At 58.2% G+C, this 20,963-nt stretch overlaps 4 protein-coding genes across 4 annotated transcripts; all 4 read right to left on the bottom strand.

The window, feature by feature from the left end:
• Window positions 1-3,960: 3,960 nt before the first annotated feature.
• Window positions 3,961-6,523, bottom strand: CDEST_07862 (uncharacterized protein). Its single transcript, XM_062924021.1, has one exon. The coding sequence runs from the start codon at window positions 6,368-6,370 to the stop codon at window positions 4,184-4,186; it is 2,187 nt and encodes a 728-aa protein (XP_062780072.1). The 5' UTR covers window positions 6,371-6,523; the 3' UTR covers window positions 3,961-4,183.
• Window positions 6,524-7,914: 1,391 nt separating this feature from the next.
• Window positions 7,915-9,925, bottom strand: CDEST_07861 (Putative beta-lactamase/transpeptidase; the record flags this gene model as incomplete). The annotated part of the gene is made up of 4 exons (XM_062924020.1): window positions 7,915-8,767; window positions 8,871-9,135; window positions 9,204-9,323; window positions 9,424-9,925. The coding sequence occupies 4 exons, from the start codon at window positions 9,923-9,925 to the stop codon at window positions 7,915-7,917; spliced, it is 1,740 nt and encodes a 579-aa protein (XP_062780071.1).
• Window positions 9,926-10,696: 771 nt separating this feature from the next.
• Window positions 10,697-17,883, bottom strand: CDEST_07860 (Putative DH domain, CNH domain, pleckstrin domain, PH-like domain superfamily). The gene is made up of 3 exons (XM_062924019.1): window positions 12,998-17,883; window positions 12,280-12,942; window positions 10,697-12,215 (listed from the first exon to the last, which is right to left on the bottom strand). The coding sequence occupies exons 1-3, from the start codon at window positions 16,409-16,411 to the stop codon at window positions 11,244-11,246; spliced, it is 5,049 nt and encodes a 1,682-aa protein (XP_062780070.1). The 5' UTR covers window positions 16,412-17,883; the 3' UTR covers window positions 10,697-11,243.
• Window positions 17,884-19,976: 2,093 nt separating this feature from the next.
• On the bottom strand, window positions 19,977-20,818 carry CDEST_07859 (uncharacterized protein). The gene is made up of 2 exons (XM_062924018.1): window positions 20,734-20,818; window positions 19,977-20,654 (listed from the first exon to the last, which is right to left on the bottom strand). Exons 1-2 carry the CDS (start codon window positions 20,815-20,817, stop codon window positions 20,559-20,561), a joined length of 180 nt encoding a protein of 59 aa, XP_062780069.1. The 5' UTR covers window position 20,818; the 3' UTR covers window positions 19,977-20,558.
• Window positions 20,819-20,963: the final 145 nt, after the last annotated feature.

Below are 20,963 nucleotides of genomic sequence, written 5' to 3'. Positions count from 1 at the left end.
ATCACCAGCCAACGAGAGCCTCACCGCTCTTAGCCCTCTCCCCGCAACTAGAATACGAAGCCTAAACATGGCGGGAACGACTACTTTACATTATCGGTCAGGAGATCACAATCCCATCGAGCGACAAGACCACTACAGTAGCAACATCGAGATGCCTGCTTAGGTAGCCTAAAGTGGCTCTGCCGTCTGGCTTGAAGCAGCTGCCGTGAGCATGCAACAGGGAGACAGTGATTTTGATAGACGCCGTACATACATCGTAGGAAGGCATATTAGTCGTCGGCGGCTCAGGGGGGGGGGGGGGGGGGGGGGGGGGCATGCCGTGCCCAGCGGAGTGCCGCTCACATTCGTCATGCAGCAACAGCCTCTCGGATTTGCTCGTCGGCGATATCAGATCCCACTGCTAAGTACAGATAAAGCCTCCTTGAATCTCTCTCCTTAAAACGGTAAGGCATGTCCCGCAAAGGCGCAAAGGGCGGCCACAGGGGGGCTTTCTTCCCCTCCCCTTTCTCCCTCCCTTGCGATGCACAAAGGAGAGGCAAAGGCCCTGCAATGCAACCGCCCATCGTGGATTGCGTGCCTGTAGCGTTGTCGAATAGGGCCAGACCCCACACAAGCCTTTTTGGCGACTCTCACGTCACCCGTCGCGCCAGAGCCGACTTGCTTCAATTAAAATGACCAAAAGTTTCCGGCCACGACGCCCAAGAGTCCAAGCGAATTATCCAGCACGCGAGGTTTGGGGCCGTCCGTGGAAGAGCCAGAACTTGGATTTTGCTCACTGCTTGACCGATGCTCACGACTCAGGCGTCCGAATCCGTTCACCCCCTGGTCAGCCAGCATGTCTCGGAGTTGGGCAGCAACCCCTACGCAACGATCCCTGGTTGTACGTGCTGTTGATTGAAGCGCGCTTGTTCCCGCGACGCCCTGTCTTCCGCCTCGGCTGATGCGTCACGTACAGACATATAGGCAATTTGCAGTTACAAAAGGATGGATGCGAGAGGAGGAAGCATCCTATTCGGGCTTGCTCTCCAGTACGGCCACGCTGCTCGAGACATCGCCGTGCCCCTCCCTCCTCAGCTCTTTGACTACGATGAGAGGTCCCTCTTTTTCTGTAGCTGCGAGATGGACATGGTGCTTCGTCGCCATAAACGACAGGGGAGGCGGAGGCGGCCTCCAGAAGGCAACATAAATACCTCTCGGCTCTGCCCCGTGTGTCCACAGGACTGTCAGTTCTGAGTAAGCCATTCTCCAACCCTGGAGGGGTACTTCTAATGGCATGCCTATCCGTCTTGTACTCGGTGTTCTAAATTAGGGACGTTCGAGAAACAGCAGTAAACGGATGGTCACGGTGTTCTGGAAGCCCATCGCCGTTGTCAGCGCTACGATGCGCCTTGGCTACGTTTGATACAAGGGCAGCGCACGTCCGTCTCGAACTCAGGTCGGTGGTCACGCCGTCACCGTAGCACCGGCTCAGGAAATGCCACTCGTTCTTCCACAAGCCAGCCGACGTCCCCTAGGCTTTGTCTCTCGGCCACTAGGGACAACCAGGATGCGAGATGCTCAGGCTACTGAAGTCTGTTAGTATTTCGTGACGCCTAGCCTGATGGAATAATGGATTCCTTCTCCCACTTCCAAGAGCCTGTTATTCTGGCTTTTGCAGGCCTACCTACAGACACACATCACACACACTAGGTCTAGTGCCCCGACATTAACCAACACCGAGACAATCAGACTCTGGTAGCAGATGCAGAGATGTGGCGCCTAAAGTCTGGCATGCAAATGTCGATGTCTAACGTCATCGGGCAGGCCACCTCATTGAGCTGCGCTCGTCACCATTCAACCACATTCCGATCTTCCAAGAAGCTTTGGTACAAAATGATAATGATAAAAATAAAAATAAAAGGTGAATCAAGAAGGGTCGCTGGCGATTCACCCAACGCCATGCAAGCCGTTGCCGACGCTTCCAGGACCCCCGCAGAGCCAAGAAATCCATAGCTTCCTCGGGGAGCACCAGTACAGACAGAGTACGTGCCAGTCCAGTGCAGCACCCGAGCATTTTCTTGAAGGCAAAAGGCCGATGAGATTCTGGCCACTGCCGATCACCTTCGGGTTTCCCGCCTCGGCCAATCCACCCGCGCCTTGGACCGCGGACGGCGCGGATGGGACCCTCCATCGCATCACCGCGCTGCAACCGCCTGGCCTGCCCGCCTGCCCCTTGGTTCTAATCGGCTCCCGGGGGGGGGTGTGGGGAGGGCTTGGCGCAGCGCTCACCGAGTGCCTGCGCGTTGCCTGATGTTGCCTGTTTCCCGCCTTTCGACTGGGACGCTAAGGTCACAAGATCTCGGCGATTGCATTTCATGGAACTTGGAACTTGGTGGCAGGACAATTGTCCAACCTGGTACGGCAGGCTTACCTGAAGATGACACGCGAGATGAGAGACCGGGGAGACGGGGAGGAAGAACACGCACACACACATACAGCCGCTCTCGACCGTCGGTATACCGGGGGGGGGATCCAGACGTCGGCGGTTGAAGCGCTCATGAGAGTTGTGTCGAATGCAGTAATCCGGGGCATACTTACGCATTCAGGGTCTACATTTCGAGATGCCCGGCCGCCGTACAGGCTTTCTTTGAATGCCTCTCGAAAGCGTCAGATCCAATCGGCGAATTTCCGGCCCTGGCAAATGAGTCGCATCCCATGTCGGAGGTTGTGGCCTTGAAACGACGTTGGCCCATTCCACATTATGCTCCAGGGCTGCGAACCAAAGTTGCGAACGTCCTCGCTCTCCGTCCAGATCACCAGTAAGATAGAGCCAGAAGAATACTGGCCAGGGGCCCTGGCCCGCGCTCAGCCGTTGACAAGTTCTTCGCCAACACATGGACGTTCTCATCCTTCGCAAGTCTCTTTGATGTGAGTCCCGTCTTACGAACCTACGATGTGGTGATTTGGACGGTGAAGGTAGGTCTCATTTGTGGACTACCGAACTCACTCACATTCATCGAATCCAGAGAGCACAAAGCTTCTCCAGAGGACGGAGCAAGTCAGACTGTAGAGAGGAATCTTGCCATCCACCAGTCCATCTGCCGAACATCGATGGCAAACTCACTGACTCGAGCTCCCCACCCGATTTACAGACAACAGATCACACACCCGCCATCTCCGAAACTTGAGATGAACTTTCACGCCGCACGGCACCGAAGAACAAAGTTCTTTTGTTTTTCAGTCGATATGCCCGTCATGGCTTGTCCCCTGCTTTTCCGGGGTTCGGTGTGTCAATACACCGTGGATTTGCGCGAGTAGCATGTAGGACCGACTGCTGCCCGGACGTGAGATGCTGATACGACGGGTCGTCAAATGTGTGGTTTGTTATCAGATTGCCAGTTGACGACCTAGACACAAGCCCGACATATGGCATTCTGAAGACTTCAGCTCCTCCCTGGATTTAACACACCATGGGTGAGCTACTGCTGTCACCCACCTTTATAGCCCTATGATCGAGATGTTCACGGTATCGTCGAAGATGTCTTTGTGCTGATCTTGGTCATGTCTATTAACTACATTATTTTCGCTGCACGAGCATGTGTTTAAATATCTACAGCCCCAAAGAAGAGAACGCATACGGCTTGGGGTCACAGGTACCACTGACGTGCCTCGAGCACGAGGCACTCAAGGTTCAAGATCCAAGGTCCATCTCCGACGGCTCATGGCCCAGCGCATCGGGACAAACTCGAGTCGGACTGACACACTGTTGGCGCCGGCGGTATGCCTCAAGCGCGCACCTCGCTCGACCCAGCTTGACTCATTCCCCGAGCCAGCCAACGCCCTGAGCGCCTAGATGTACCCGGCGAACGGCTCTTTGCCCCTTTTGCAGCCTATGCCTACTTCGCACATGCATGACTCGACTCGACCTCCGCAGTCGCGGCTGGTGTTGCGGCAGAATGTCTCCCCCGAAATAAGTGCTTTGTGCAAAAGACGGTGTCCAGAGCACTTATTTCGGGGGTCACTTGGCCGCCAGATCAGACGTTTGTTGTTCATCTGTAATCATCCCTCCGTTCTCAGGACGTACGGGACACGTCGGGGTTCTCCCGGGCGACTGGCGGGGCAGCGTACGTCGCTGTTCACAAGGCGTCAGTCCCGCGACTGACTAACAAGGCATAGACCGACGGACGCGTCGACGCGGAGAATTTTACGTACGTTGGGAAGGGCCGTAGCCCTGCTGGTAATATGGCGGCCCTTGCGATCCCGGCAGCGGCCGGTTGTTTGGGTACTGATACTGGTACTGGTAGGCATTGTACGGCGGGCGGTAACGGTGGTCCTGAAGGTACGGTGTGATTGTCTGGTCGACGAGCTCCGTCGTCTTGCTGAGCAGCCTACGCGCCGTGGCGCTGCTGAAGAGCCGCGAGTCGGGCTTGGGGGGAGGGGGCTGGGCTTGGTAGTTTGGCCGCGTCGGTGGAGGGCCGTAGGACGAGGGTGAGGGCGCCGCGTGGCCGTACTGGCCCCCGGGGGTCGGCGGGGACGTCCGCGGCGGGAGGGGCGGGGCGTTTGGGTGGTATTGCTGAGGGCCGTTGACGTAGAGCGGCTGAGGGACCGGAGGCGAGACATGCGGGTTGTAGGAGGGGTGCTGTGGTTGGGGGATCGCGGGGCCCTGGTGGTGATGGAGGTTGAGTTTGTCTGCGCCCACACAGGAAGGGGAATACGGGTATTGCGAGGGCGGGGGACTCATGGGTGAAGAGATGCCGGTTGCCGTTGGGGAGAGGGGCTGGGTCGGAGTCGGCGGTTGGTGGTGGAACTGCGCCGGTGCGGGTGGCGATGATGTGGTCGCCGGCTGGGTCTGGGTGACGGCCTGCGTGTACGAGGGCGGCGGCGAGGCGTACAGCCGGGCCGGGGAGTGTTGAGCCTGGGCGGTCTGGCCTGTCTGAGGATCTCCTGCGTGGATGGTGCTTGAGACGGACGGCGCAGGGCTGTGGTGTGCCGAGGAGGAGGCGACGGCGCCGGCCTGAGCCGGCTGCTGCGTCGCCTCGGGACGGGCGTATGTCGGTTGCTGCGGAAAGTAGGAGCCCACGGGCAGAGTCGGCGGTAGGCCGGCCTGGACGACGACAGGGCTCACGGGCAGTGCTTGGGTATATGCCTGTGAGTGTTGAGCGTGGTAGTGCTGCTGCTGCGGCTGTTGTTGCTGCGGCGCCGTTTGTATGGGCGTGAGGGGCGAAGGGGCGAATGCCGTGGGGGACGCCGGGTTGGAATGGGAGCCGGCGGCAGACCGGGGGTGGAGGGGAAGCGTGATCCGGGCTCCGGGGTGGGACTCGGGGGTCGGGATGCTCGGGCCATTGATGGGGTAGGGGAGCTGGGACGCGGGCGGGGCGGCGGCAACGGGAGATGCCGGGCCGGCGGGGGATTGCGGGCGTACGATATGAAGGGGCGCCGGGGCCAGCTGCGCCGCGTCGGGGGACCCGCCCGCGCCAGTCTCTTGCGGCGCGACGTCCTGCGAGACGCCGCTCTGGGGTCTGCTATCTGCTGGCAGCTTCTCGTCGGCGGGGCCGGTCTTGACGATCCGCAAGGGCTTCACCGAGAGCGCGTCCTCGGCCGGAGTGGCGGGGGTGGAGGCGGAGGCGAGAGCGGAGGACGGGGCGACGCACTCAGGGAGATCGTTGCCGTCGTCGAGGAAGAAGCCCCAGGGGTTCGCCTGGGGGACGGCTGGTGGTTTCTGGCCGGCCTGATGTTCTGTGTCGGATACGGGGGCCGCCGCGTGCGGTTTGGGGGAGGGGTCCTGGGCTTTGGACGGCGGCGATGCCTCGGCAGGCATCTCGAAAACGGCGGGACCAGGGCCGGGACCGGGGCCGGCGGCAGAGCTGGGGCTGGATAGTTGGGCATGCGTGGCGGCGGTGGCGGTGGAGGGCGATGATACTGATGCCGACGTTGGGTTCGGTTTCTGGCTCAGGGTTGTCGGAGGGGGTTCCGAAGCATCCAACTCGGCGAAGAACTGCTGCTGCTGGGGAGGGGGAGACACAACAAGCGGTGAGGGCTGCGGTGCACCTGGCGTTGTCGCCGCCGCCGCTGCTGGATGGGGCGAGGCATATTGCGGCTGCTGAGGAGGATAGTAGTACTGCTGCTGCTGCTGCGGTGGCTGCTGGTACGCTGGGTGAGGTTGTTGATATTGTTGATATTGTGGATGCTGCTGGTGCTGCTGATACTGAGATTGTTGATACTGAGGTTCCGATTGCTGCGACGGATGTGCGTAGTATTGCTGCTGCGGCGGGTACGGCGCATGCGCATAACGCTGTTGGGTCGGGGGTCCTTGGCCGGCGCCCATGGTTGTCTCTGCCTGCCTGCCTGTCTCTTCCTGGCCCTTGGTCTCCTTGCGTGCTCTCCTTCGCATTCTCTCTTTCTTCAACTTTCAATACCCACAACCTGTGTTGTCGTGGTGGGACTAGAGAATGAGGGCAGGCAAGGGGAGACACCCCAAAAACCAAACAAACAAAATAGGGTTTGGGGGGGAAGGGAAAAGAAGTGGTGTCTCTCGGTGGCCGACGACCCGGGATGAGGGTGAAAGAAAAGAGAGAGAGAGAGAGAGGGAAACAAAATTAGCTTAGTTTGCCTCCGTCTGTCTCTCTCTCTCTCTCTCTCTCTTTCTCCGTCTCGCGCGCAAGCCTTCACAGCCGCAGCGCGCCTCTGCTCTTCTTGGCTTAGCTTACCTCCCGGTGGGTGATGGTCCCCTTTGATGAGCGGTTCGGGTTCGGACTCCTTCAGCCACGGGGAACCGGGGGACTGGGAGCAGGGGCTTGGGAGCTTGGGAGTATGGGGCAGTGGGTACTAAGGGTTCGATGGTGAATCAATCTACTTAGTGTAGGATCTGTGCAAGAGAGAGAGAGAGAGAGAGATCCTTGGCGCTGCCGGATGACCTCAACAGGGCCCATCTCCCTTGGACCAGGCCAGACACACACACACATACACCAGTGACACCGTCTGCGTTCTGTCCACCTTCATCCACTGGGCTGTGTTGGCCGCAGGACTGTTAATCCTGCTGCCTGTCCTCAGCCCACCCACTTGGCCAACGTGTCTGCCCCCCCCCCCCCCCCCCCCAATGTAGACTATGATGAGCGCGCGCGTGTGGTGAGTCCTGGTTGGGGTTGGAGCGTAGTACGTAGCAACCAACAGCTGAAAGAAACCCTGGAAGTCTGAGGGGGTGAAGGGGGGGGGGGGGGAGTGGTGTGCTCTCGGAGACAAACATATGAAAAATGCCGTCACTGGCCGGGCCCCTGAATCGGTGAATCGAATCGGGTTGTACAGAGAGAGTATTTGCCAACAAGACGAAGTAACGACTAGGTAATCTCGGTATGCCCTATTTTCTCCTTCCACAGCGGCATCTTCTCTGGTCGCTGCGGCCTTCGAGTGACACAGACGCGTGGTTCGGCCAAGACGCTAGCGGCGAGGGTTGTTTTTCTTTAAGCTTTTGAGTTGAATGCCCGATGGATGATGGAGGGGGGGGGGGGGCCTTGGCCACGGACGGTTTTGGCGTGTGACTGCGGTCGATAGCACAGCTTGTGATTCATACGAAGCTGGCCAGAGTCACTTTAAGGAATAGATGGAGAGTGAGAGAGAAAGATAGAGAGGGGCATCGTAGGCATCTAGCAGTGCGGCCCTCTCTCAAAAGAGCATGGCTGACAACCCTAGAGACTGAAAATCAGAGGAGTCAACCGTATTTAACACAATCTATTTCGTGGTCGACGGGCAGCAACTGCAAAGTGCATGCATTGCTCGTCCGGCCAGGTCTTCCTCTCAAGATCATCACCGTAGATACCTAGCAAAAGCCAAGAAAACAAAAGTTCACTATCGACTCTATGTTCGAGTACATGTATAGCACGCGAAATCAGAAGCATCATTCTCCCGGTATTCCTGTGCCCCCCCGCCTCACTCACTTACTCATTCAACCCTCTGCAGGCTCAGCGCAAACGGCTTCGGCAGCACGCTCTCGACCCGCCCGTCCTCGCCGTACGCGAACTCGAAGTGGTCCAGCCCCTTGTAGTCGTACGTCGTCCGGTCCATCGAGAGCCACGACACGCACGACGCGTTGGGGTAGAAAAGCAGGTCGTCCACCGCGTCCCGCTGCGCCGCCGTGAAGGTGTCAAACAGCGCCCGCCACGCCGTCCGGTTTCCGCCCTCGCTCTCGAGTCCCGTCGGGTACAGCCTCGCCGTCCGCTCCCGGTCCGCCGGCAGCTCCGTCACGTTGACCCCCAGGAAGCTGTACCGACTCAGGTTCGGGATCACCTCGAACCCCTTCATGCGCCAGTCTGACAGCAGCAGGCCCCAGCCGCCGTCGAGCGAGATGGTCAGGCTCGAGTTGGTCGCCTCGTCGGCGTACGTGCCCGCGATGCGGTCCCGCGCCTCGTCCCGCGCCGCCTCGTCCAGCGCCCGGATCAGCGGCGGCAGCAGGTCGCCCATCTTGAACATGTAGTACGAGTACAGCCCGCCGCTGACCTCGATCCCGGCCGCGAGCACCGATATGGTGATGCCGTACTCGGGCACGACGACCAGGAGCGCGTGGTGGGTGATGAGGTCGCCGCCCTTGGTGTACACCTCGACGAGCCGCCCGTCCGCCGTGAGGTTATCCGAAGCGATGCCCTCCCACGGCTTGCCGACGAAGCTGCCAGGCGCCGACGTGAAGGACGACGGCTTGAGCCACCGCCGCGTCTTGGCCGGGCTGAGCAGCTTATTCCGGAGGATCGCGTCGCCGAACCGCAGCATGTCCGCCGTCGTCGAGTACATGCCGCCGGACCTGCGTCGTTTTCGAGTCAGCTCATCCTGCAACGAATGTCGTTTATGAAAGAAGACCGGGAAAAGGAAAAACCCCTTTGGGGGAAACGAGGAGGGACACCCACGGGTCGAGGACGCCCAGCTGAAAGTCGTAGTACGTGTCGTTGGCCGGGATGAACAGCGTGCTCAGGTCCTCCGGCAGCTTCCCGTACGTCGTGTTGCCCATCCCCGCCGGGCCCAGGACGGACTCGGCCAGCACCTCCTCGAGCGTCTTATTCGTGGCCCCCTCGACGACGAGCCCCACGAGCGCCGTGCCGAGGTTCGAGTAGACGGGCGACTGGTAGGCCGGGTAGACGGGCGGCCGCCGGCTCTTAAGCGCGTCCAGGAACTCTGCCAGACATGTCAGTCGACTCGGGACTCTCTTCGTTTGGGATTCTGCCCATATAAGGCCAGCCCACCTTCTCTCGTGCAAGCTGGCAGACCCAGGAAACCGCCGCACTTCGGCTTGTCCTCCTCGGCCACGGGGGGCAGCCCGATGGCCTCCCAATCCCCGGGATACGCCGCGCCGTCCGTCATCACTATCAACCACGTCAGCACACAATTTCCCTTTCTCTCGACTCCCTCCCCCTTCCCACTCCTCTTCTCGACGACCCAGGTACCAGGAAGCGTATGTCTTACTCTCGGCCGCAACACCGCCGATATGCACGGCCGCAGCTTCGACCGTGACGTCCTCCCAATCAACATAATCCAGCTCGCCCTTCGGCGCGTCCCTCAGCTCCGGGATGAATTTGGCCACCGAGTCCTCCCACCCGATGAGGTCCGAGTTCTGCAGCGCCGCCAGCACGGGGAACACCTTGGTCACGCTCGCGAGCCGGTACACCGTGTGCGCGTCCACGACGCCGGCGCCCCGAGGGTCCCGCTCAGGCGGCGTGAAATGGAAGTCCACCAGTGGACCCTCCTCGACCGACGACTTGACGCCGATGGACACGGCGGATGCGGTGAACGTCGCTGTCTCGGCCTCAAGCCCCGCAATGAAGGCGGACACGGCAGCCTGGACAGCGGGGTGCGTGCTCGGGTTCTCGGCCTTGGGAAGGACGGGGCCGAGCGGCGGGCACTGGTACGGCGTCGCGGCCGTGAGGGCGGCGGCGGCGGCGACGACGAGGGCGACGGAGGAGCGCATGGCTTTTTCTTCTTCTTCTTCTTCTTCTTTTTTTTGTCTTTATCGTTTTGATTTGGGAACGTCGTCAAGACTCTGGGTGCTGGCTTTCGGTCTCTCGTGTCACCGAAGAGATACTGCTAGCTATCATCATGCCATTCCCATTGTCGTCCCTGTCCGGAGTACATTGTCGACTATATACATGGTCTCTGCCCCCCTTCCGCCTTACGGGAGCCACTCGGGTCCGGATGCTGTAGATCAAAGCCGACCTTCCCTTCACAGTATGGTCGCGTCTGACATCTTGGCATCGCCGAACGACCTGCCTGTCGCGTCCAACAACCCCTGATTAGCTGCGCCGGCCCTGGTAACGTCAGCCGAACCGCCACGGTAGCCGGGCGCGCAGGCGCGACGGTGGACTTTCGGTGCGGCCGAGGAGGGTTCGCTTGCGAGGAGTTCTTGAGGTGGTGATGACGCCTGATGCTACGGCTACCATAATTCATCCCGTCTCATTGCGGTCCATATTCGTGGGTGGTACTTGTATATACCCGTCCGAGACCAAGATACTGGTCTTGGCATGCAGAAGCTTGTCTTACCCAATCGCAGCTACTATCCCTGTCGACCACACAAGAGAGAGAGAGAGAGAGAGAGAGAGAGAGAGAGAGAGAGAGAGAGAGAGAGAGAGTCTTATCGTCAATCATGGGATGTCAAGCAATGGATAGCAAACATATGATATCTGTGAGCCAACAAGACCACATCAGCTCGTATGTCCCAGGTCACTTACCCGTACTTTTCACAGCTCCATAAGCCCGGGCTTCCACCTCGCGCTTATACAAGATGCCTTAGCTGATTCATGACCCCGAAATAACACAAGAAGTTCTCAAAGGTGGGAATCGTTATATTCCTTGGTGTGAGAGAACGATGGCCCCCGCCGTTTCTGCAAGCAGGACCCTCGCTGAGTATATAAAGAAGACAAAACAAGAATAGGAAAGAAGAAACAAAAGACAAGAAAACATGGGACGTCCTGGCCGTGGCCTAGGATCGACTTATAAACCCGACGTGTCCCGCCGCCTGCCGGTCGGTTGGTTCCCCTCCCTCCTCCTTTCCAACCCGCGTAAATAAAGAGAACCTTCCGGCCATGACCCACGTTCGACCCAAAACGCCCTTGCGGTCCGCGCAGCTTTCTTCTCACGTATCCACGACCTCTTGCTTTCGTCAACTGGGGAATCGTCCACCCGGAGGTGGGAGAATGGGAAAGAAATGGGCTGGAAACCCTCATCTGTCCAATTGTGGGGCACGCACACAGTGTCCCTCTCATCAGTCATCACCGCCCCTTTGCCTAGCCCTATTTCTCCATATGCCCATCGTTGAGGAGCATCTCCAACACAACCTGCACGCCGTGCTGCTCGGGATGGCTCATCGAGATCTTGACCGTCCCTTTGGAGTCTTCTCCCGCGGGGGTTTGCCCGCTCAGCCAGCTCTGCGTGTTTGACGAGTTGCCGCCCGTGGGGCCCCTGACGCCAAAGTCGAGGCATTTCACGTCCCGGCCGGCGATAATCTGTCGGAGGCGCCCGTTCTCGGCGTTTCGCACCTCGACATAGTCTCCGTTGAAGAGGAGGAGATACTGGCCGTACATGGTGGCGCTCGTCGCCTTCTTTTGCTTGCCCGAGTATTCCATAATGAGGGTGCGGCTCACGTCGCCGTGTTTATCGACGTACACAGCGCAGTCTTCATATGCTAGCAAGAACTCCTGGTCGTTCAGCTTGAACATGCCCAGCGGTCTCTGATCCCGAATTCGGCCTGCGATGTTGGCGATGGCCGGCTGCTTCAGGTCAGGAATCGACATCGTCTGCTTCTTGTCGAGGGTCAGCAGTTCGAACCCCTTTGCGGTAGAAACCGCAATGTAGCTCTGGAAGAGGTTGAGCGAGTAGCACTCTGTCGGGAGGTAGAACTCGTCGTAGTCGCGGAACGAATCGGTGCTGCCTCCCGGGCCCTTGCGGCCGCCAAAGATCCTAGGCCTCTTCTCGGTTGCCTTCTGGAAGACGGGTTCGAGGACCTTGAACGTGTTGTGCATGCCTTCTTTCCGCTTGAAAAAGACCAGCATACGCTCCTTCATGCGCGCCGTGGCGAAGAAAGCCACGTCCTTTGCCAGCCTCTGAGGCGCCCGTCGCGGGTTGTCGTGGGCCGGCGCGGGGAAGTTCGACACTGGTGCCACCACATCCAGCGGATAAGCGACGAGGGATCGGTCTGCAATAATGAGGCAGACAGAAAACTCTTCGAGGACGGCGATTTGCGTCACTCTCGTTGTTTGCACGCTCTGTACAGTATTAGCAATCATCTTCTTGCCGGATATCGTCGCAACACGAAACTTTGCGGCTTACCTTCATCCAACCACGAGGATTCGTGGCATCCGAGATAAACACGCCGTAGTCCGTTCCAATGGCGATGATGGACTTTCCGAATGCATTGAAGCCGCAAGCGCAGTTGACTTGTGCCCTGCAAACCGGAGCGGGCCCTCTACCAGGCCCGTAAACCTCCTCGATCTCACGGACTGCTCGGTCAAGAGGGGTGCCCCGGATGGGAACGCCTGGTTGTCTGCCAATAGCTGCCGCCGCATCATAAACGAACGCGCTGTCTGCAAGCACACGAAGGCGGAAGGGCTCGGCATTTTGCGAGTGCAGCGCCTTCGCATGCCTCGTCTTGGCTTCGATGATCTTCTCCACCCATTCCGCCCGGCTCTGGGCTGATGTGGCGTACAGAATGTACGTCTCGTGGCCCAGATGCTTGATCTTGAAAGGATAGAGGATCTTACCCTCGGGATCGTTGGACATGGTCGGCGTGAGCCTGGCCGTCGTAGATGAGGCTATCGACGAGCTGGTCGCAACATGCTCCAAGCCGGGGCGATCAGTACCGTTGGTGGCGACCTTGTTCAGTCTAGTATCTGAACCGCCTCCCGTCCGGGCTAACGGGGCAGTTATGCCCTTCTGCTTCGAGATTGGGTCATCGTTCATGGTGTCAAGGAAGAGCAAAGGCATGGGGATGGGCTATGAATTGCCAGTTAGCACAACAATCGGCCTCGGGGATTTCATAGCGGCTTACTTCTTTCGACACGTCAAACTTCTTCTCTCCTCGGACGTCTTTGGGAGTCACCACCTTTGCGAGGATAAAGTAGTGATCAAACAGCAACGCATGCGTGTCAACCCATCTGACACCCTTGGAACCCATTCTCTGCAAATCACCCTGTTTAATGAGCTCCCGGCCAAGATGGTCAAGGTTGAGGACCGAGTGAAACCCTGGCCTAAGGACGAGCATGTTGTTGAGCTCCATCATCTCCACCTTCTTCTGCATCTCGGCGACCTTGGTGTCGCACTCCATTGTGACGTTGCGAATCTCTGCGATTGCTCTTGCCAAATTGGCCTTCTCTTCGTCGTCCCGCAGCGTCTTCTTCTCGACGGTCTCAAGCAGGAGCGAGTATCGCTGTAACCGCGTGATGGGTGTCTTGAGGAAATGCTGCCATCCCAGGCGCTCGGAGCGCTTGTGCCTCATGACTTGCTCGAGAAAGGTGCGGAAGAGGAGGTTGCGATCAGACTCCTTGCGCACCATGTACTCGGCGTAGGGGAACTGAGATGCATAGTCGATGTACACATCCTTGGCCTTTCGAATCCACTCGCGGAAGAGGTCGGAGAATCCCGTGATCCACGGCCCTTGTTCCTGTTGACGGTACTTCAACTGCGCCAAAAGGTTGTCCTTGTTGACGAGTTGAACAGCATCAGCCTTGCCAAACACAATCTGAAGGAACTTATCAATCTTGTTGGGTGGGATGATGGGAGGCTGGCTGTTCCGCAAATGGTCTCGGTACAAGACCCGTAGAACCTCGAGCTGACTGATGAAGTATTCCTCACTGTTCACGATTTCGTGCAACACGTGCTGGCGCTCTATTTCCTTCTTCGGCTTTTCGGCAAGTTCGGCTTCTTGGATCTTGTAGTGCACGTTCCAGTCGGCCGGCTTGGCTTCTTCGAGAAGCATCTCGTCCAGGTTGGCCTTCTTCAACGTCCTCATGCACTGGTGAGAGTAGCAGCGCCCCGACTGAGAATCGTCCTCGTGGAGCTTCGGTGCATAGCAGCCAGAGCCCGTCAGTTGCGGCAAGACTCCAGACACAGTGCCATTGCCGAACTTGACCCATTCTTCCTCGGGAACGAGAACTCCGGCGTCCAACATGAGCTGCGACACGAGGGCACTGAGAAGCTCAGCATCAGCAACGTTAATGGTGGGGACCTTGGCTGTGAACAGCTTGAGTAGTGCCTCCTCAACAGTCTTTTGTTTCAAATCTGGCTCTCCATCGGCCATCTCGCGAATCCAGGCCGCGATTCCACTCAAAGCCCACGGCTCAGAGCACCTTCTGAGATCACCAGACGTGAGTTTTGATGGAACAAACTTCCTCTTCCGGCCGCTGGGCAGTGTGATCATATCATACGTCATCGAAGATGGCGTCCCAGACTCGTAGCCGTCGTACGGCAGTCCATTTTGCGCCGCGAGCTGCTGTTGCTGGGTCTGGTATCTGGCCATCTTCCTCCGCTCTTCCGCCGCATCTGTTCGTGACCGGACCGGTGCCTGCACCTGCGGGGTGTGGCTGTGGCTCGATAGGGATATAGAACGCTCCGGAAAGGGTGAGTTGAGGCCCGTCGAGCCGCCGTGGTAGTCAGAGCCGCCGTCGTGAAGGGTTCGTGAGTCAGTGCTAAGTGAGTGGGCATGATGGCTGCGGGTTGTGGGGTGGACAGAGAGCAAAGAGCTTGAATCGCTTTCCGGGCCACCAGGAAGGGCTGGGAGCGGCCTGTTTGACAATCCAGGGTGGTAGAAGATATCCGGGTAGTCTTCCTTATAGGGTGACTCGCTGCCGCTCTGTTTCGAGTGGAGAGACGCCGGCTCATCGCCCTCATCAAAGCTCAGTCGGTGAGCGGAAGGAGCCTGCAAGCCGCCGGTGCCACCATAGTCGACCCCCGCATCCGTGAACGGGGATGCTCCGGCGTAATCGTTGGGGTTCGGTAGCGGCCGGGATCCGTCCTGAATTGGCACCTCGTTGCCATAGGCCAGGCTCCCGGCATAACCGCCAGCAAGCGCACCCAGATCCATGCCGCCGTAGTCGGTATCGTCGCTCTGCTCCTCAGGTGGCGGCGGAAGGTGGTTCGAGGGGGCTGGGAGATCGTGCGGGATAAAAGGTGGCAAGCTGCTGAATCTCCTGTCGTCTAGTTCCGCCTGTTGCATAGCCAGAACTCCTGCAGTTCCTTCTGGGTCGTCATCGTCATCATCGTAATCGAAGGTGGGAATCGGAGCCCTGTTGGCGTTGGACGCAGCCGAGGAATGCGACATGTTCGTGTTGGCCAAGTCCGAGTTGTATCTTCGTAGGCCTTGCAGCTCGTCATCGGAGAACTGTCCGCCGTTAATCGGAAGAGGACGGTGCCGGCCACCCAACTCAGCCTCGATGTCTTGTATTATGTTGTCTTGTAGCTGAGCTTGGTCCTCGTCTGTGGGAGTGATGGCGCTCGGGTCCCAGGTGTGTTCGTTCATCGGTCGGCTGGGTAAAGGGGCGTTTGTGGGATGGCGTTGCAGGCCTGGCGAGTGTTGCTGTTGAATCTGCGGTGACGAGACCGGAGACGCCGCTGAGTCGGATCGCGGTGGTCTACTGTAAAAGGCCGATGGATCTGTGTAGCCTGGTCCGACGGGCATCGACGACTGGATCGGATACGGTGTCTGCAAGTCGTCCGACGGATACGGTGCTGCGGGACCCGTGCCGTTCGTTGGGTACGAGTTGTAACTGTTACTGTAGGATTGAGAGTAGGATGATTCGTAGGCCGACGCGGATGAAGGCGCCTGTACGGATTGGAACGTGGACTGGTACGAAGAAGCTGGCGACTGGCCAAACCCCGAAGAGGAATGGACGGCAGTCGGAGAACCGTAGCCTTGACTGTAGTTATTGTAGCCGGAATACGTCGGCTGCCGCTGAGGGGCTGCTGTGCTCGCGTAGGCGGCCGGGTTGTATGCCGCCGGGGTATAGTTGGAGGGGGGAGGAGCCGTGTATGAGGTTGGCGAAGCGGCGGACCCATACCGGCTCGGGGGAGCTGGGTGGTATGGCAGAGACGTCGAGGCCGTCGACGGCGTCCGAGCAAAGGCTTGGGGATTGTAACTGGAATGAGAAGACGTCGGGGGCGATGAAGCCTGGTACTGATGCTGGTAGCCAGAGAGCGCATTGTTGGTTGAGCCATAGCTGTGGCGGCCGCCGGAATGGCTCGAACTAGTCGGGCTCGTCAAGAAGAGCTCATCCTCGCCTCTCGAGCCCGACGGCTGGTGACCCCGAGATTGCGCGCGGGTCTGGTCGAACATGGCAGCGTCGTCGCCGTTGTTGAAACTCGGGCGTCGGCCGAGGTAAGCAGACTGGTCTTGCGACTGCTCGGGTGTGGGGTATTGAACGGGAGGGGTATGGCCGTAACGGCGCTGGCCGTCGCCTCGGAAAGACATGTTGATGATGGCTGATGATGGTGGCGATGACAGCGACGCCGAGACGAGACCGTCAGGTCGGCCTCCCGAAAAGGCTGCTATGTCGACCTAAGCGGAATGTTGGCGGGGGTCGATCGCATGTGTTCGTAGCGAGTTTGATCGAAGCAATGCTCGCCGGGCCGTGCGGTCTGTGGTCGACGGGTTGTCGGGGGTAATGCGCCAGACAGAGGGACGTTGTAGGGTTGGAGAAGGCGTCTCGATGTAAAGTTGAAGTTGTTTGACGTTAGCCGGTCGTCCGTCCGGGGTGTCGCGGGGTGCGCCTCGTAGGAGGTGTTGGTTGTGTGCCGTGTCTTGTGCTGGGGTGCGGCGCAGGCGGGCGTAGTAGGACTGACGTCTTTGGGCAGTCAGTCCTCTGGGCAGGACGAGTTGGAGAAGGCTGTTGGGCAGATCGATGGGCCCTAGGACTGACACACTAGGCAACCGGTGTCGCGCGGCAAACAGGGAGCTGATCACCCAGGACAGTCGTCAGACGAGAAGAGGGTGGTGCGACCTTGGAAGGCAGGCCCGTGTAGAACCGTGAGGTGAGTGCTGTCGATATCCGCAGTGCCCTCTGCTTTGAAGCGAGTGACAAAAAAGTGAGAGTGAGAGGCAGCAATGGCACTGTGGGCCAGTCGGGGAGAGCGAAAACCAAGCCACAAGACCGGGGCTGGAGAGTCGTCAGAGAGTCGCAATGTCAGAGTCGGGGTTGGCTTGGGGCTGTTCGGTGCCGCGCAGGGCAGACTTGGGCGACTTGCGAGTCCACGCAAAAACAGAAGTACTCTGTAGTGTATGTAGGTGAACGAGGTCCGAGGTTTTTGTCTCTTCAAGGATGGTGCCAGACAAAAAGCCAGTTTGGGGGCCTTTGCTTGGTTTGTGTCTCTGACGCTGAGTGAGTAGAGTGCCTTGTTCCCTCTCGCAGGCCAGGAAACTCGAGTCGCACACAATGGTCGCGTCCGTAATATGTGATTGCGCTGTCACACTGCCCCAATGGCTGATCCCGTCAGATAGTTGGAGGTCGGTGGGGAGTGGGCGAACGAGAGGAGGCAACCGTTTCGCAGGCCAGACGATGGACGAGAGAAGCGGTCTCGTGTCGATTGAGACGTGATGTAAGAAAAGATAGAGAGAGAGAGAGAGAGGGAGAGAGAGGGACACCACACCTCACCCTCTTTTTTCTTCTTCTTGTTCTTCTTCTTCCGTCGGTAAAAGCCAGGTAGGTAGGCCAGGTAGGTCAGGTACCGCGAAGTTGTGGGTGGTGGATGGTGCTGTGAGCGAAATATGAGGCACCAACAGGGGGCGAACAGCAAAGGAAACTGGTCCAACGAGCAGTTAGCAGTTAGGCCGGGTACCCCCGTAGTATCGCCCGTCTCTCGTCTCGTCTCTTGTCTTTCGTTGCGGAGGTCGCTGGACTGGTCACCAGTCCCAGGCGGGAAGAAGAGATTGAATCTGGGCCGAACAAGTCTTGGCTTGGCCGGACCAGAATGGACTGGGATGGGGAGGAATGGGGAAGACGAGATGAGCGCCTGCATTTTGCCCCGAGACCATGTACCGACAGCGCAGGTGATGTGTGGAAAAGTACATGTGTCACTTTTGTCTGGGGCCTCTGGGCAGGCTTGCTGGGCGGCTGACTTTTGATTGATACGTGCAATTAAGGTGCGAGTACGTACTGCCTTGGGGGGCTGGCCCTGTTCATCGTCCTCGACAATATTCCCGAGGAGGGAAGGAGCAACGTGCTCGGGCAGTTGTCCCACAGGCTTCATTCAGGTAACCTAAGAAGGGAAAGAGGGACGGAGAAGTGAAATAAAGGCGAGAATTTAAAACCAGCCCAGGCACAATCCCATAGATGCCTGCCTGGGAGCATGGTACACACCACAGGTACATCGTAAATACCGTAGCGTATCCGTACATACTACCTGCCCCAACCGACAACAGAATTTGGGTACCTAGGCATCCGTGACTTGGATGTTGGGTCGTCTGATGTCTAGTATCAAATGCAAACCTTACGGCAAGCATCGGACAGATACAGGTACCCGAGAGTGGTTCATTCCGGTTCCAGTATGAACACGCTGCAGCAAGCCAAAGTCAAACCCGGACAGGCTCAGAAGCGTTTGATTTTACTCAACCTACCTATCTGTACGGATACTGTGAGTGTAGCCGACACCTAGCCGAGATCTACAATCCAATCACGGAACCCCATAAAGATTGCAATCTGTTTTCTTTCTCCAAGTCCACAGCTCGGTGGTTCTCTTTGGGCCTCGTATTCCGTCCGACCAACTGTAACTGTATCCGTAAGCTTGCGCTGCTGTATTCGTGCACTTGCCACGACTACAGCGGTAGAACGACCCTGGACTCACGGAAAATCCCAGCAATTCGGGGTCCCTGCTAGGTGGAGTGCGTGCGACGTGCTAGCGAACCCCATCCTCGTATATCCTCCCACCTCGCGGCCCGAGGAGCTGCTGCTGCACTGCAATGAGATTCCTGTCACATCACTCAGGGGGGCCAGCTTCATCATCCGTCGGTTTGGAGACAAAAAAGCAATCAGCACCCAATGCCCGGTTCATCCGCATCGTCCTGTGTCGCGTCTTTTGTGTCATTTACCCATTCTAGAGTCTTTTGTTTCGACGAAAGAATAGCAGTTCGGATACATACTACGTCGCGACAGGCCGCGACTCCCGGCATATTATCATCGGTCAATACCCCGGCGACCCCCTCGAAACCGAGGTTTGTCTTGGAACTTCTGCAAGCATGGAGCAGGGAGATTGCCATCGTTTTTTCAATACCACGTGTCCCGCCGGTATCGATCTTGACCCGCGGGTTGCGGAGACTCGGCTGTTTTTGTCGCTGTCTTACCTATTGCAATTGGGACACCAGCGTCTGCGCTCATTGCTCATTTGAAAAGGAATCCCATTGTTTTCTGTTCAATCCCGTCTTCTTCTCACAGGCAATGGTACCGCGAGCTGCAATGAGAAAACCCGCATCGTCGGACCTCGATGCCGCTGTATTTAAGGCCATAAGCTCCTTCTGTAGGGCTGACTGCATCTGGGGTCCGAGGCCGAGGGCACCACGCCGTGGGATTGGTCTCCGTCCTTGTCAGCATTCCCGGGCGGCCAAATTCCAGACGTGACTGGTCGGCCGTGTCGTCCTCGTTCAGGAGGCCTGTCGGAGCCGTCGGGACTCTTTGTGCCATGAGTCTGACCCGGCTGCTCGCTCGTTGTCGCCTCTGGAGGTTCTTGTTCGAGAGACGAACCAGCCAGCTTACACTAATTTGCAGAAAGTATGGTACTTGCTGACAACCATCGTTGTCATGGTCCGTGAGCCTTTGCATCATTAAGCAGCTCCCTCCAGATCTCTGGGTAACTACGGCACGGGAAGACGCTGAATTCAGTGGGCCAGCTGTTCTCTAACGGACATTTCAACGATTGTTCGTGATGATTCGGTCACGCCTATCCATAGCTTCAATAACGATGCATCTTGTCTATTCCAACATCTTCGGAATAGGATGGGATATTGAGGCTAGCCCCGCCACTTCTTCAGATGGCCAGAGCTTCTTGCTAGCGCTGATAATGTGTACGATGTGTAGTGGCTTGTAGTGGCTAGTACTACCATGTATTGTTAGATATGGCTGAAGCTCTCGATGGTTGGCAACTCTCGTCGATCCAACCCGGGTCGCTAGGTTGCTCGTCGTATCATTAGCTAGCAGTGAATGCCCCCCGTGCATTTCATCCCGCAAAGACGGGCCGTAGAAATTGTAAGGCCTGCTGTACCCTGTTCATCTCTGCTTGTCCATGCCACTCCCGGCAGTTTTGAATGTGCCGCAGTCGCCGTCGACTCGGCCGACTATGCGGCAGGGACAGCAGCGCCCGCGAAGCAAAGAAGCCGGTCCAAGCCACAACCGGCGGGGGCCATCGTGAGAGAGGGGAGGGAGAAGAGGTGGGGTCGTCTTGGCCGACCATCGGCTCTGCCGGTGCCAATGTGCCATGAGGGTCGATTCCATCCCGACCGCCCTGCCCTCCTAACGCGGACTTCAAGCAGTACTGCTACAGGCCCACGCCGCTGATGTCGCGTTGCGTCGGCCATTTGTAAGCATTTCGAGTGCCATGAGAACAACCAGCCAACCGGCTTCGCACGAAGCTCAACCCGAGCCCACTCCCTTCAAGATGACGGCGATGAGATGATGCTCGAGCGGGGCAGAAGCTTTCCCCCCACCATCCATGCGCGAGCTGGCGTGCTGCTGTCCAGTCGCTGCAGTCAGTACCTGAGCCGGCACGGAGAAAGAGGAGGGGGAGCTGCGGACTTGGGGGACAGACCAGTGAGCGAGGAAAAGCCGCTGGGCGAGTAGGAGAGCGAGGCGAGGCGAGCTTCTGGGACTCGGAATTCCGAATTGTGCCCATTCTTCCGCCACTGGCTTTGTGCAAGCTTGTGCCGTTGTGTGTGTGTGGTGTTCACTGTGTCCTCTCTCTTCTCCCTCCTGCTCCTAGACTGGTCCCTCCCGGGTCCCTAAAGACTCCATAAGGTGCTTTCTCCTTCTTCCCCTCTT

The sequence above is a fragment of the Colletotrichum destructivum genome, chromosome 5 (genome assembly GCF_034447905.1).
Source record: "Colletotrichum destructivum chromosome 5, complete sequence".
In the NCBI taxonomy this organism is placed as follows: domain Eukaryota; kingdom Fungi; phylum Ascomycota; class Sordariomycetes; order Glomerellales; family Glomerellaceae; genus Colletotrichum; species Colletotrichum destructivum.
The sequence above is the reverse complement of the archived record's forward strand: the minus strand, read 5'-3'. Positions and strand labels throughout refer to the sequence as shown.

Excerpts from the sequence above, each read along its gene's own strand:
- CDEST_07862 (XM_062924021.1), bottom strand. The coding sequence starts at position 6,370 with ATGCGAAGGAGAGCACGCAAGGAGACCAAGGGCCAGGAAGAGACAGGC.
- CDEST_07860 (XM_062924019.1), bottom strand. The coding sequence starts at position 16,411 with ATGTCTTTCCGAGGCGACGGCCAGCGCCGTTACGGCCATACCCCTCCC. Across the intron at positions 12,943-12,997 it reads AGTTTGACGTGTCGAAAGAA|CCCATCCCCATGCCTTTGCT; the intron begins GTAAGCCGCTAT and ends GGCAATTCATAG. Across the intron at positions 12,216-12,279 it reads ATCCTCGTGGTTGGATGAAG|AGCGTGCAAACAACGAGAGT; the intron begins GTAAGCCGCAAA and ends AATACTGTACAG.
- CDEST_07859 (XM_062924018.1), bottom strand. The coding sequence starts at position 20,817 with ATGGGCACAATTCGGAATTCCGAGTCCCAGAAGCTCGCCTCGCCTCGC. Across the intron at positions 20,655-20,733 it reads CGGCTTTTCCTCGCTCACTG|CACGCCAGCTCGCGCATGGA; the intron begins GTCTGTCCCCCA and ends ACTGGACAGCAG.